General features: G+C 40.3%; 1 protein-coding gene across 1 annotated transcript; it reads right to left on the bottom strand.

The window, feature by feature from the left end:
• Positions 1-4,256: 4,256 nt before the first annotated feature.
• On the bottom strand, positions 4,257-12,510 carry LOC137647894 (uncharacterized). Its single transcript, XM_068380847.1, has 5 exons — positions 12,390-12,510; positions 11,029-12,087; positions 10,598-10,776; positions 9,778-10,471; positions 4,257-4,558 (listed from the first exon to the last, which is right to left on the bottom strand). Exons 1-5 carry the CDS (start codon positions 12,508-12,510, stop codon positions 4,257-4,259), a joined length of 2,355 nt encoding a protein of 784 aa, XP_068236948.1.
• Between the last annotated feature and the right edge of the window lie 3,035 nt (positions 12,511-15,545).

Genomic DNA, 15,545 nt, shown 5'->3' with positions numbered 1-15,545 from the left:
GATGGATTTCAAGATTCGGTATCCCTGAGCATATTACTTCTGATAGGGGAACAACTTTCACCTCTCAATTATGGACGTCATTAGCGAATCTCCTGGGCATCACCCTACATCAGACAACGGCCTACAACCCCGCTGCCAATGCAATGGTTGAACGTTTTCATCGCACCCTCAAAGCAGCTTTGATGTCCCGCTGCAAGGATTGCAACTGGTTTACTCAGCTTCCCTGGGTCCTCCTTGGACTAAGGACCACTCCTAAAGACGCCCTCAACGTCTCGGCAGCCGAAATGGTGTATGGCGACCCGTTGGTCATCCCTGCCGAATTTTTTCCTTCTACGACCTCCTCCGATGATCTCCAGCGCTTACGTCACGTCGTGGGAAAATTTACTCCATGCCGCCAGACTTACAAGCCCCCAGCGAAGTATCCCATACCAACGGGAGGCAGATATTATTGCTGTTCCAGGTGTTGAGGTGCCAGTGATGTGAGATGAGAATGAGAGAGAGATTACAAAGAGGAAGTGAGGAGAGCATTAGATGAAACGAGAGTAGGAAAAGCATCTGGTATGGATGGTGTAAAAGCTGAGATGTTGAAGGAAGGGGGTGTGACTGTACTTGAATGGTTGGTGAGATTGTTTAATATGTGTATGTTGCGTTTATGGATCTGGAGAAAGTATATAATAGAGTTGATAGGGAAGCAATGTGGAATGTGATGAGGTTATATGGAGTTAGTGGAAGGTTGTTGCAAGCAGTGAAAAGTTTCTACAAAGGTAGTATAGCATGTGTTAGAATAGGAAATGAAGTGAGTGATTGGTTTCCGGTGAGAGTGGGGCTGAGACAGGGATGTGTGATGTCGCCGTGGTTGTTTAACTTGTATGTTGATGGAGTGGTGAGAGAGGTGAATGCTTGAGTGCTTGGACGAGGATTAAAACTGGTAGGCGAGAATGATCATGAATGGGAGGTAAATCAGTTGTTGTTTGCGGATGATACTGTACTGGTAGCAGACACAGAAGAGAAGCTTGACCGACTAGTGACAGAATTTGGAAGGGTGTGTGAGAGAAGGATGTTGAGAGTTAATGTGGGTAAGAGTAAGGTTATGAGATGTACGAGAAGGGAAGGTGGTGCAAGGTTGAATGTCATGTTGAATGGAGAGGTACTTGAGGAGGTGGATCAGTTTAAGTACTTGGGGTCTGTTGTTGCAGCAAATGGTGGAGTGGAAGCAGATGTACGTCAGAGAGTGAATGAAGGTTGCAAAGTGTTGGGGGCAGTTAAGGGAGTAGTAAAAAATAGAGGGTTGGGCATGAATGTAAAGAGAGTTCTATGTGAGAAAGTGATTGTACCAACTGTGATGTATGGATCGGAGTTGTGGGGAATGAAAGTGACGGAGAGACAGAAATGGAATATGTTTGAGATAAAGTGTCTAAGGAGTATGGCTGGTGTATCTCGAGTAGATAGGGTTAGGAACGAAGTGGTGAGGGTGAGAACGGGTGTAAGAAATGAGTTAGCGGCTAGAGTGGATATGAATGTGTTGGGGTGGTTTGGCCATGTTGAGAGAATGGAAAATGGCTGTCTGCTAAAGAAGGTGATGAATGCAAGAGTTGATGGGAGAAGTACAAGAGGAAGGCCAAGGTTTGGATGGATGGATGGTGTGAAGAAAGCTCTGGGTGATAGGAGGATAGATGTGAGAGAGGTAAGAGAGGGTGCTAGAAATAGGAATGAATGGCGAGCGATTGTGACGCAGTTCCGGTAGGCCCTGCTGCTTCCTCCGTTGCCTTAGATGACCGCGGAGGTAGCAGCAGTAGGGGATTCAGCAGTATGATGCTTCATTTGTGGTGGAAAATGTGGGAGGCTGGGCTGTGGCACCCTAGCAGTACCAGCTGAACTCGGCTGAGTCCCTGGTTAGGCTGGAGGAACGTAGAGAGTAGAGGTCCCCTTTTTTTTTTGTTTTTTTTTTTCTTTGTTGATGTCTGCTACCCCCCAAAATTGGGGAAAGTGCCTTTGGTATATGGATGGATGGATAACGTATTTCAGTCAGGGGTAGTATATCTAAACTATATTCCATGAATTCATTCTCCACTTTCTGTAACTTCCCAATCTAATTCATGGTTCAAAATTTACCATTACCTATTCATATTTTTCCCTATATTGTTCATAAACTGTGAGAAACCTAGTTCCCTGTTACTCGGGGGACTCTGGGCTATTCCGTAACTCTCGCTTCCAATAGACTGACTAAATCCTAAGGGGATTCATTGGCTAAATTCATCAAAGAATAGCTAGTTCCTTGTAATATGCAGTTCCTATATAACTAAGGAAAGGGACTCCTGCCGGTCCATATTGTTTCCCGTTAATTAATCCACCAGGCTTCAAGACTGAAAGCCAAAAGACATTTTCTCTATTGTCTTAAACCAAATCAGTCACCCTGCTGCCAGTGACTTCATCAAAATTGGGGGACCAAAAGTTCTCGTTACTCTACCAAGTTGCACACCAGCTTATACATCTAATGACTAACATGAATTGCTAAGATATAACGCCAAGCTGGATATGTAACACCCAGCACAGTAAATACTGCCTACCTCGATATATATAAACATAAACATACGCAGACATGCATATATATATATATATATATATATATATATATATATATATATATATATATATATATATATATATATATATATATATATATATATATATATATATGCATGTTTGTGTATGTTTATGTTTACATAAAATGTGTTTTTATTACATGGAAACTTTTAAATACCAATTAAATGAATAATCATTTATTTTGGTAAAACTTCAAGAAAGCAAAATTATTACATTTAGATAAGATAACATATAAAAAAATATTAATACTTACCGCTAATATGAACTAGAAAACATGTTACTAATGAGACAGATTTCTAATGCAAGTTCTCTTTCTCTTTTCCTACTGACATCTTTATCAATCTTTGACTGTGGCTCCAGTAGTTTCTATTTTTACTAATAAGTTCCTCCTCCTTACTTAAGAACAATATCCTAAGTCTATATTCCCACTCTATTGGGTTTGGATTCTTGTAGAGTTCATTCACTCGCCTTATACACCCAAACCAAGGATTAATGCAAACCTAATTTAATCTTTGTGTCGTTATATAATCCAGGTTGCGCAAATCTTTCTACATACTGAATAGACCTATTGTTGATATGCTTGTCAAAATTACTCCTTTTTGAAACTTATAATATTACACTCAAAGAATTCATTAGTTCCACTACCTCGTTTAAAACCACTGTTTGTTTTTCAATATCAAATTCAAAATCTATTCATCATAGATATATCTCCATACACATGATTCGTTTTGATTATATCAAATAATTGACTAGAGATATGATATTAAAAATTTCCTCTCAGTCGTTTGACTTTTGCAAATTCTTCTGGAATAACAGAAAATTTAAACTTCACAAATACATTTAATTATGTATGTATATATATATATATATATATATATATATATATATATATATATATATATATATATATATATATATATATATATATATATATATATATACACACACACACACATATATATATATATATATATATATATATATATATATATATATATATATATATATATATATATATATATATATATATATATATATATATATATATATATATATATATATTATGACGGGCTTGAGTGAACCTTACCTGGTGGCTAGGTTTGGGGATGTTACTGGTCTGTAATCACTCAATTTATCCCTCATAAATTTAAAATATCACCACCAACAAAAATATTATTCTTTTTGTCTGCTTCACTTGTTGTTTATTATCATCTCTGTTTTAACCACTTTTAATTACCTCTTTTAATTACCTCTCCAATCCAGCAGGATCTTAATCAAACACTAAAGACTATCCGTAATTTAATACTTAGATAAATAAACTTAAATTCCAATATAATTACTTTCTCACGTAATATCACAAAACATAAAAACATTTATAATAAACAAAAGAAAGAGATGTTTTCAACACTGTACTGAATGGTTCTCTAAAGAAAAACACAAATTACAAGTGCAAGGAAGGCTAAAGAATGCAAATATCTGTATGACTAAGTTAAGGAAAAGAAACCAAGGATAATGTAGAATAGTTAGCATAACTGATAATAGATGGCGTTGAACATTAAACACCCGATATTATCATATTTACACTTATAATTTTCACAGTTTTTTCTAATAATTATGACGTTCCGTCATAGATCCTCCCCCTAAAGAGCATCCTACTTAGGATGGCTGGGATGAGAGATAACAGGAAGTCTAGATAATGCATCGGCAATTTTGTTTTGATGTCCTGGGATCGCTCGGAGCTCAAGATTACATCTTGTGAGATAGTACGACCAACGTAACAATTTGTCGTTCAGTAGTCGTGATCTATCCAGGAAGATTAAAGGTCGATGATCTGTATAGACGATGACCTTGTGGTTGCATTCTAAATATGGAGCAAAGTGACGAAGAGCAGCTATGATGGCAAAAAGCTCCTTTTCTATGGTTGCCCATCTAATTTGTGAACCTTTGAATGAGCCTGAGAAATAAGATAATGGAAACAAGTAGTCCAGTGGCGGCTCATCGCCAGACTTGCAAGCTGATAACATTTGTAGAAGTACTGCACTGTATCCCGAATTGCTTGCATCTACCTGGAGTGTTAAATCTTGATTGAAATTTGGTGCTTTAAGAATGGGTTTAGATATAAATACTCTTTTCAAATTATTAAAGAGCTGTTGATTCTTTTCTTCCCAATAAAAAGAGGTCTTTGGAGATGTTAAATTATATAAAGACGCAGTGATTTCAGGGTAATTCTTAATAAAGCGAGAATAGTATGAAGTCATTCCTAGAAATGATTCTGTACCAACCGTGTGTCACACAATTGTATATAATTATTTTGTATATATTATGCTTGTATCTGCGCTCTTCCCTCGCACTAAAAAGAACCTGAATGATCATGTCTCCGTTTTGCTCCGTAACAATATCTGTCTCTCGAACAGGTCATGTCCTGATGCCTAGAGGTTTTGTATATAAAGAAGAGTGTTCCTTAATAAATAACTCAGTCGTTTTCAATCTGCCTTTGAGTTCACAACTCCTCTCTCGGCCCGTCACATTGGTGACCCCGGAAGTCGACTCGCTCCCACCGCCTTCCACCCCCACCCCCTCGCCCCTTCATCGTTGGTACTATGGCGGACTCTACGGCAGTTGGTGCTGCGGCCGCTCCATTCAAACTTTCATCGTTTGCCAGCGGAGAGGCGTTTGCTTAGTTTCAGCGCGCAGAAGTCCAATTTCGTATCAGGGGTGTGACTCGCTCACCCACCAAAGCGGATTATGTTCTCGCGGCGATACCCGAGGACACCTTCCCAGAAATATCCGACTGGCTTTGTGAACAAGGAGACACCCCAATAGCGTATGACGACCTCAAATCATACCTTCTGCAGCAGTACTCGCCGTCGCCAGCCGCCCGTATAGCAAAGCTTCTTCAGCTCTCGCAACAACCGTTGGGGGACCAAAGGGCTTCACTTGCCCTCAGGGAAATGACCAGTATCGCTCGCCTTCAACCTGCCGCAGACGGCTCTCCTCGTGAGGTGAACCTACTCTGTGCCCTTTGGATACGCCGTTTACCTGAACCTGTGCGCGCTGCCATACCCGATGTCGATAGTTTACCCATAAAGGACTTGATGACCAAAGCCGACGCCCTTATGGACAGCCACTTCAAGACCTCCATCAACGCCTCCACCCCTGACGACGAGGATGCCTATTCAACGTCAACCGAAGCCGACATGAATGCCGTAGGACATACACGCCTACCCCGTGACGTGCCGAAGCGGCGACAAAGCCGCCCACCACCCACCAATCGCTCGCGCCCCAACGGACGACTTCTACAGCCACCGTAGTTTTGCTACTACCACTTCAGATTCGGGGCAACCGCGAAGAAATGTGCCAAAGATTGTTAGCGGCCAAAACGCGTGTAAGTAGGCCATCGCTTGTGGCGGTGGCCTCCCATGTTTCTAATCTTTTCTTTTTACTGGATGCAGGAACGGGCGTGCGATTTTTGGTAGACACGGGTGCTTGTCGTTCTCTTTTGCCAAGGAAACTCTTCAAGGCACAACGAAGTCTGTCTACATCTGCCGACGTCCGCTTGGTAGCTGCCAACGGATCTGCGATACCCACCTACGGTTACGAGAACCTCACATTATCGTTCGGAAATGGTAAATTCAATTGGAAGTTTCTCGTTACTGACGTCACAATGCCAATCCTCGGTGCGGATTTCCTCTCTCATTTCCACCTTCTGGTCGATGTCGCCCACCGACGATTGGTCAACGCAGACTCGTATTTGTCGACACCTCTTCAACCCGCCCCCTCTAACCTCGCTCTCCACATCAGCGCACCCACGGATGCCTACGCCCACCTCCTCACGTCGTACCCGGAAGTTTTCCGTCCAGAACTTCGCCAAACGCCCACTGTTCCTGCCAAGCATGGTATTTATCACCATATCAAGACGACGGGACCCTCAGTCTTCGCAAAATTCAGACGTCTGGCACCGGAACGATTGGCAGCCGCCAAACAGACGTTCGCCGAAATGGAGAAAATGGGCCTTTGCCAAAAGGCCTCCAGCCCATGGTCGTCACCCTTACACATCGTTCTGAAGAAAGACGGCTCCCTCCGTCCGTGCGGGGATTACAGGCGCCTGAACATGCAAACAGAACCGGATCACTATCCCCTCCCAAACATTGCCGATGTAACCTCCTACCTGCACAAAGCGAAGGTTTTCTCTACGCTCGACCTCCTGAAGGGGTATTATCAGGTGCCTATGAACCCAGACAGCATCCCCAAGACCGCCATCACCACTCCGTTTGGCACATACACCTTCAATTACTCCTGTTTTGGCCGTCGTAATGCTGGGGCAACGTTTCATCGTCTCATGGATGGCATCTTAGGGGACCTCCCTTTCTGTGTATGTTATGTGGACGACATACTTGTGTTATCCTCCTCAAAAGAGGAACACCTCCATCACCTGCGCATCGTGCTCGACCGCCTGCAACAAAACGGCCTTGTAGTCCGGTACGACAAGTGTACCTTTGGCGCCAACGAAGTGTCGTTCTTAGGGCACCGTATCATTCCTGAAGGAGTCCATCCCCTCCCTGAGAAGGTAGCAGCCGTTCAGAATTTCCCCACGCCCTCGACTGTCAAAGCTCTGCAGGAATTCTTGGGCATGATCAACTATTATCACCGTTTTCTGCCACCCATTGCCACCACTCTTGCTCCCCTCTACGCCTCCCTCAAGGGCAAGCCAAAGGACCTGAAGTGGGGTCCCCTTCAAGAAGCAGCCTTCTGCAATGCAAAGAAGGCCCTATCAACTGCTGCGGCTCTCACTTTTCCTATCCCACACGCCCCTCTCCTTCTCTCCACCGATGCCAGCGACGTCGCTATTGGTGCAGTACTCGAGCAGGTGGTCCAAGGCTCGCCCTGCCCATTGGCCTTCTTCAGCAGAAAACTGTCCAAGGCAGAATCGGGTTATTCTACCTTCGATCGAGAATTGCTGGCGGTGCACTTGGCTGTCCGTCACTTTCGCCATTTCTTAGAAGGTATGCCCTTCGTCATTCGTACAGACCACATGCCTTTGGTCCACGCCTTCACTCGTCAGTCTGACGCCTGGTCCGCCCGTCAACGCCGACATCTCTCTGCCGTGGCTGAATACAATTGCACCCTCCAAAACGTCGCTGGGAAAATGAATTCCGTTGCCGATGCCCTGTCAAGAAACACGTTGGCTGCCGTTCAACTGGGATTGGATTACAACGCCCTGGCTGAAGCCCAACGACAGGATCCAGAGTATCAAGCTTGTAGGACATCCAGCACGTCCCTCCGTTGGGAGGATTTTCCCCTCGAAGACTCCAACACCACCCTCATCTGTGACGTCAGTTCTGGTAGACAGCGACCTTGGATTCCTGCTCCCATGCGCCGACAGGTGTTTGATTTCATCCACGGCCTTTCACATCCCTCGTGCCGTTCTACTGCACAGCTGCTGAAGGCAAAATTCATTTGGCACAGCATTTCTAAGGATGATAAGGATTGGTTCCGTGCGTGTACTTCTTGCGTGTACTTCTGGGCACCTTTCCTCAACCTCAGCGTCGTTTCGCACACATTCACGTCGACGTTGTAGGCTCCCTACCTACATCACAAGGACATCGTTACCAGTTTACCGTCATCGACCGCTTCACTCGTTGGCCTGAAGCCATTCCCATGGATACTGCAACGTCCGCCTCATGTACATCTGCCTTACTCTCTGGATGGATTTCAAGATTCGGTATCCCTGAGCATATTACTTCTGACAGGGGAACAACTTTCACCTCTCAATTATGGACGTCATTAGCGAATCTCCTGGGCATCACCCTACATCAGACAACGGCCTACAACCCCGCTGCCAATGCAATGGTTGAACGTTTTCATCGCACCCTCAAAGCAGCTTTGATGTCCCGCTGCAAGGATTGCAACTGGTTTACTCAGCTTCCCTGGGTCCTCCTTGGACTAAGGACCACTCCCAAAGACGCCCTCGACGTCTCGGCAGCCGAAATGGTGTATGGCGACCCGTTGGTCGTCCCTGCCGAATTTTTTCCTTCTACGACCTCCTCCGATGATCTCCAGCGTATACGTCACGTCGTGGGAAAATTTACTCCATGCCGCCAGACTTACAAGCCCCCAGCGAAGCATCCCATACCAACGGACTTGCACTCTGCAACGCACGTCTTCCTGCGCAACGACACCAGCAAGCCACCACTAACGCCCCCTTACACGGGCCCTTTCCTTGTGATCCGACACAGTCCGAAAGCATTCCTCCTAAATATTCGGGGCAAAGAAGACTGGGTCTCCATTGATCGTCTAAAACCTGCTTATCTTCTGCCAGATGACCCGCCTACAGTTCGCCTCTCTAGATCAGGGCGCCCTATTTAACATGTACAGTATGTCATTTTTAAGGGGGGAGCCATGTACCAACCGTGTGTCACACAATTGTACATAATTATTTTGTATATATTATGCTTGTATCTGCGCTCTTCCCTCGCACTAAAAAGAACCTGAATGATCATGTCTCCGTTTTGCTCAGTAACATTATCTGTTTCTCGAACAGGTCATGTCCTGTTGCCTTGAGGTTTTGTATATAAAGAAGAGTGTTCCTTAATAAATAACTCAGTCGTTTTCAATCTGCCTTTGAGTTCACAACTCCTCTCTCGGCCCGTCACAATTCTAACTCTTTCATGTTTGTTGGAATTGTATAATCAAGTATACTTGCAATGTTGACGTCTTTGGGCATTATACTTCCACCTCCGATGGTATGCCCCAGATAAGTTCCCTTAGCTCTCCCAAAAGCACTCTTGGCCAAATTAACCGTTAACCTTGAAGATCTGAAGCGATGGAAGAGTTCTTCGAGGGTCTGTAGGTGTTCGTCCTAGTCGTCACTAGCTACCACCACGTCATCCAGATATACGTATGTGTCTTTCATATTTCTTATTACCTCTGACATCATCCTTTGAAAGGTGGCAGGAGCATTAGTTAAACCAAATGGCATGACCTTATAAGAGAATAACCCAAATGGAGTTATAAATGATGAGATTTCTTTAGCTGATTGAGTTAGAGGTACTTGGTAATAGCCTTTCATTAAGTCTATCCGTGTAAGAATTTTCTTATTACCAATGCTATCAAGGATATCCTTGATTCTAGGTAATGGGAATTAATCTTTTACAGTTACCTTATTAAACTTACGATAATCAGTACAGACTCTTAGTTGATTATTAGGTTTAGGTACTAGGAGACAGGGTGAAGCCCATGGTGAAGTGCTTGGTTCTGCATGGTCATTATCTAGTAAATACTGTGCCTCTTGTTCCAACGAGTCCAACTTCTTGCCTACCATACGGTAGTATGTCTGGCGTATGGGAGTAACACCTGACTCGATGACGATGTCATGTTGAATGGTTTGACTTCTATTCAAACTGTCAGAACATACATCATGAAACCTGGAGAGCAATTGTGATAGTAATTTTCTCTGAGAAGATGGTATTCCTGTAAAATAACTGGGCAAGGATTGTAGAATTTGACTGTTGGTGTTGTCTATCCAGTTGATTAGTTGATCATCTTCAGGGAGATCCAGGAGCAATTCTGAGGAAGATTCCTCCAGTGGTAGTATTTTCACCTCAGGAGAAATTGAGAGATGATTTACCATTTGAGTAGGTGCTTGATATGCCTTCAACAAATTCACATGCACTAGTTTCTTTGATCGTCTACGATCAGGAGTAGAGAGAACATAGTTTACCCTAGAAATTCTTTGAAGCACTTTGTAAGGTCCCATAAATTTTTCACGTAAGGGGGAACCGGGTATGGGATGATATACAAGCACCTCATCTCCTGGCTGAAATACACGAAGCTTTGCCTTTTTATCATACAAGCGGGACATCTTCTCCTGGGAATGCAAAAGATTAGTATTAGCAAATACATGAAGTGATACAATTTTATCCTTTAGCTCCTGTAGATATGACAAAATGTTTGTAATCTCTTCTTCCTTGTTATGAATTAGATTTTCCTTTACCATACTGAGAGTGGTTCGGGGCTTTCTTCCGAACATTAATTCGAAAGGGGATACTCCAGTGGCCTCTTGTGGTACACTTCTTATGATATACATCAGAAGATCAATATCTCTATCCCACTGTTCCGAAGTTTCCTGCATGTACTTCCGAAGAAGGTTTTTAATAGTTTGGTGAACTCTTTCTAGAGCACCGTTACTTTGGGGATGATAAGCAGATGCATATATGTTATGAATATTGAATTCTCTCATAGCTTGTTGAAAAAGCTTCTTAGTGAAGTTTGTGCCTCTATCACATTGCAATGTCTTTGGAAATCCATAGGTTGTGAAAATTTTGACAAGTTGACCAATTATAGTTTTAGCATTTATATTCTTTATTGACACTGCTATGGGATATCTCGTTGTTGGGCAAAGAACAGTAAGTAAATACTCATTACCTTGCTTAGTCCTAGTCATTGGGCCAACACAGTCTATGATAATCCTCTCAAAAGGAAACTTTGGTACGGATATGGGCTGAAGAGGAGCTGGTGGAAGTCTCTCATTAGGTTTGCCAGTAGTCTGGCAATGATGACATGCTTTGATAAATTGTTGAATGTCCTTCTTCATCCCAGGCCAGAAGAAGTCTTCAGCTAAGGTAGAGTAAGTCTTGTTGACCCCAAAGTGGTTCACATGAGAGTGGGCTAATTCAAGAAGAGCTGGAACTAGAGTGAATGGTAGAACCAGTTGATGACAGTCAAACCATGTTGTGGTTGCTGGTGCTTTGGAGGACCTAAAATGTCGAAAAAGCAAATCATTATCAAGATAAAAGTAAGGAGTTTTGGGATGATCATCTGGCTCTGCAACTTTCTTCCAAAGATCCTTAAGGACAGGATTTTTATTTTGCAAGTCCTTGAAGTTTGATTTGGTCATATTTATAAGGTCTAATGTCTTCTCTACTTTATTTCCAATATCTATAACAATTGTTTTAATTGATATCATTTGAATAACAGCATTATTTGATTTATTTGATTCATTTTCTATAAGAATATCAGGATCAGATACTACTGGATTAACAATGGCCCCTGCAAGATCATTACCAATTAAAAGCTGGATAGATGAACAAGGCAAAGGATCTCGTGAAACTGCAATTAAAACATTACCTTGATAGTGAGGACACTGTAAATTCACCTCTGCCAAAAGCATGGATTTGGTGGTACTGAGGTCTGAAACATTAACATACTCATGTCTCAGTTTGAAGTCCTGTGAAGGCAGAGCTACCACACTTTGGGAGGATCCTGTATCTCGTAAGCAAGTAACTGGAATACCATTCACGGTGTCTTTACAAGTAAAAGGTTTGAAGACGTCCCCATCAAGTTCTTGAGCAGCAACATGAAAAGTTTTCTTATTATCCTTCCTATCAGGGTTCGGAGAATTCTTTCCAACATCAGACTTCTTGCACGAAGGATTAGGACAGTTCTCTATGTGATGCCCTTCCTGCTTACAATAGGAACAATATGCTGTGGATGATTGAGAAAAAGTAGACTTATTAAATGGTTTAAATGTTTTATGAATCAAGAAGTAATCATCAGCTAAACTGGCTGCTACAAGTTGGTTTCTCCCTTTTCAAGAATGAAAGTAGCAATGTTACTTGGCAATTTCCTAATAAACTCTTCCATTAGGATAAGACTTTTTAAGGATTCAATATCTGAAACAGCTGTCTTTTGCAACCATTTTGTAAATTGCCTAACTTTGTCATTGCAAAATTCAACAAAAGTTTGTGAAGGCATTTTGTAAAAGTACCGGAACTGTTGCCGATAACCTTCAGCTGTGATGGCATAAGCATCTAAAACTGCCTTTTCAATCACATCATACTCCTTTACTTCAACCATCTGAGAGATTACATATGCTGCCTTACCTTTGAACTGATTTCTGACAACCATTACCCATTGCTCCTGAGGACACTTCAAAGTTTTAGCAGTGTCTTCGAACGTTGTAAAGAATACATCTGGGTCCTTTTCATCAAAATCAGGAAGCAGCTTTTTAGCTTTGAGTATATCGAACTTACTGGGTATCTCTCCAACAGTTTTCAGCTTAATCTGTATATTTGCCGACTTCTGCTCTTATTTTATCTCTAGTTCAGCCAATTTACACTTGTGTTCATACTCTAATGCCAATAGTTGCTGTTGCTTTTGAAGTTCTAGTGCAGCCATTTTCTGTTGTTCTTTTTGCAATTGTAATTGAAGACGCAACTGTTCTCTTTTTGGATCTATTCCAGGGGTGGCATATGCTCCAGTATGGGAGCGCAACTCATCGATGTTCTCATCATCATCTTCCAAGATTCCCTCATCTATGAAGAATTGCAGGATTTTATCAATAATGACAGCTTTCACATATTTTGGATCAACCTCAAGAAAACATCTCTGGGCTACAGACAATAATTCCTGTTTCTTGGCATAACGTAAATTCAAGATTTCTCCTTTTATATCGTTCATAAATTTCTACAAATTAAATGACATTCTGAAGGATTACCAAAAGTAATGTTAATAGAGAGATTATATCAATGCTTTGTATCCACACTAGGTTATGCCATTAATTTAAATATAGACACATTTGACACCAAAAATAAGCTAAATGTCAGTCAAAAATAATGAAGTTTACAACAATTTCTCAAGACAATTTTAAAGAGACCGCAAATAGAATACACATTCTGAAAATAGATTAACTGAAATTGGATGGCCAACATAAAGGCCGAGATCAATTAGTGATCGAAGGTCTCACGATAGTACACAAACATGATATCTAGATTAGCACAATATGCATGTAAGAAGTAGTTTATGGCATAAGAGAACCTTGATTTTGGCTCGTAAAATAAGGCGGGAGAAGAAGGCTAAGCATAGCACAGAACCCAACCAATTAATATTTGATTACTAGTCTATCCTTTATTTTACAGATACCGATTTTGAGTGAGAGAACCATTCAGTGTACGTGTGATATGAAATGCTGGATTGGATTGGCAAGAAAACAACAAAAAAAAAAAACCATCAATAAAAATACAAATCACTTTCCTAAACAACGCACAAGAGTTTCTTTATACTTTAATAGTCACAAACAAAAAGACTAGATCCATCCCGGACAGCCCCCCCCCCCCCCCCCCTTATGACGGGCTTGAGTGAACCTTACCTGGTGGCTAGGTTTGGGGATGTTACTGGTCTGTAATCACTCAAGTTATCCCTCATAAATTTAAAATATCACCACCAACAACAATATTCTTTTTGTCTGCTTCACTTGTTGTTTATTATCACCTCTGTTTTAACCACTTTTAATTACCTCTTTTGATTACCTCTCCAATCCAGCAGGATCTTAATCAAACACTAAAGACTATCCGTAATTTAATACTTAAATAAATAAACTTAAATTCCAATGTAATTACTTTCTCACGTAATATCACAAAACACAAAAACAATTATAACAAACAAAAGAAAGAGATGTTTTCAACACTACACTGAATGGTTCTCCAAAGAAAAACACAAATTACAAGTGCAAGGAAGGCTAAAGAATGCAAATATCTGTATGACTAGGTTAAGGAAAAGAAACCAAGGATAATGTAGAATAGTTAACATAACTGATAATAGATGGCGTTGAACATTAAACACCCGATAATATCATATTTACACTAATAATTTTTATAGTTTTTTCTAATATTCATAACGTTCCGTCATAATATATATATATATATATATATATATATATATATATATATATATATATATATATATATATATGTATATATATATATATATATATATATATATATATATATGTATATATATATATATATATATATATATATATATCTATCTATATATCTATCTATCTATAAATATATATATATATATATATATATATATATATATATATATATATATATATATATATATATATATATGTATATATATATATATATATATATATATATATATATATATATATATATATATATATATATATACGTGTGTGTATGTGTGTGTGTCTGTGTATATATATATACGTATATATATATATATATATATATATATATATATATATATATATATATATATATATATATATATATATATATATATATATATTGTGTATGAATATATATAGATAGATAGATAGAGATATGTCTACCTGCCTCAATTTGCCAATAATATATGGAACACTTTATATATGCGTACACTATATAAAGTGTGTGTTTATACTTATATGGATCTCAAACTATATATGACTATCAATATATATGATAGGCATAAAATTGATATGAATTTTAATATCCCATTTTTTTATCAAAGTTTTATCATAAAACTTTGACGATTAATCTTAACATTTCGCAATTAGAGAGATGTGCCATCTCTTCTGCTTTCAATAAGCGCATATTGTTATGGCTTTCAAAAGTCAGCAACCATGATTTCCTGCTGTCTTTACAATGCTCGGGAGCATAATGAGCTGATCATATCACAGCAGATTCAGGATTGATTGGATCTGCATCATGACGTGCATTCGCCCACTTATTTCTTGATGTCTTTTACGTAGGAAATCAAGAACATCTTATTTATGCTGAAATTTAGTCTTTAACATCGTATTGGAGTGACCATTCACGAAACCGTTACTGAGAATGACAACATAAGGTTTTTTGTAATATGAAATTAAATGCTTTACTCTTACACGTTATCAAGTAACAAGGAATCACAATACTGAATAATGTGTGTAATCGTTGTTTATTGGCCCTGCCAGGTCGGTAGGTTCTGAGAAGAGCAATGGATCTCGAGATGTACTGAACCGCGGTGATTCATCCTTAATCTTCTGTCTGGCTGACCTGTTCTAAGTGGGTCCTGGGTGAACTAATCTCTCTTAGGGAGTGCGAAGAGCATGCCCAAACCATCTCCATCTACCCATCATCATTATCTCATCCACTATAGTACTCGAATAATCC

Source organism: Palaemon carinicauda, chromosome 10 (assembly GCF_036898095.1).
Source record: "Palaemon carinicauda isolate YSFRI2023 chromosome 10, ASM3689809v2, whole genome shotgun sequence".
Classification (NCBI taxonomy): Eukaryota; Metazoa; Arthropoda; class Malacostraca; order Decapoda; family Palaemonidae; genus Palaemon; species Palaemon carinicauda.
The sequence above is the reverse complement of the archived record's forward strand: the minus strand, read 5'-3'. Positions and strand labels throughout refer to the sequence as shown.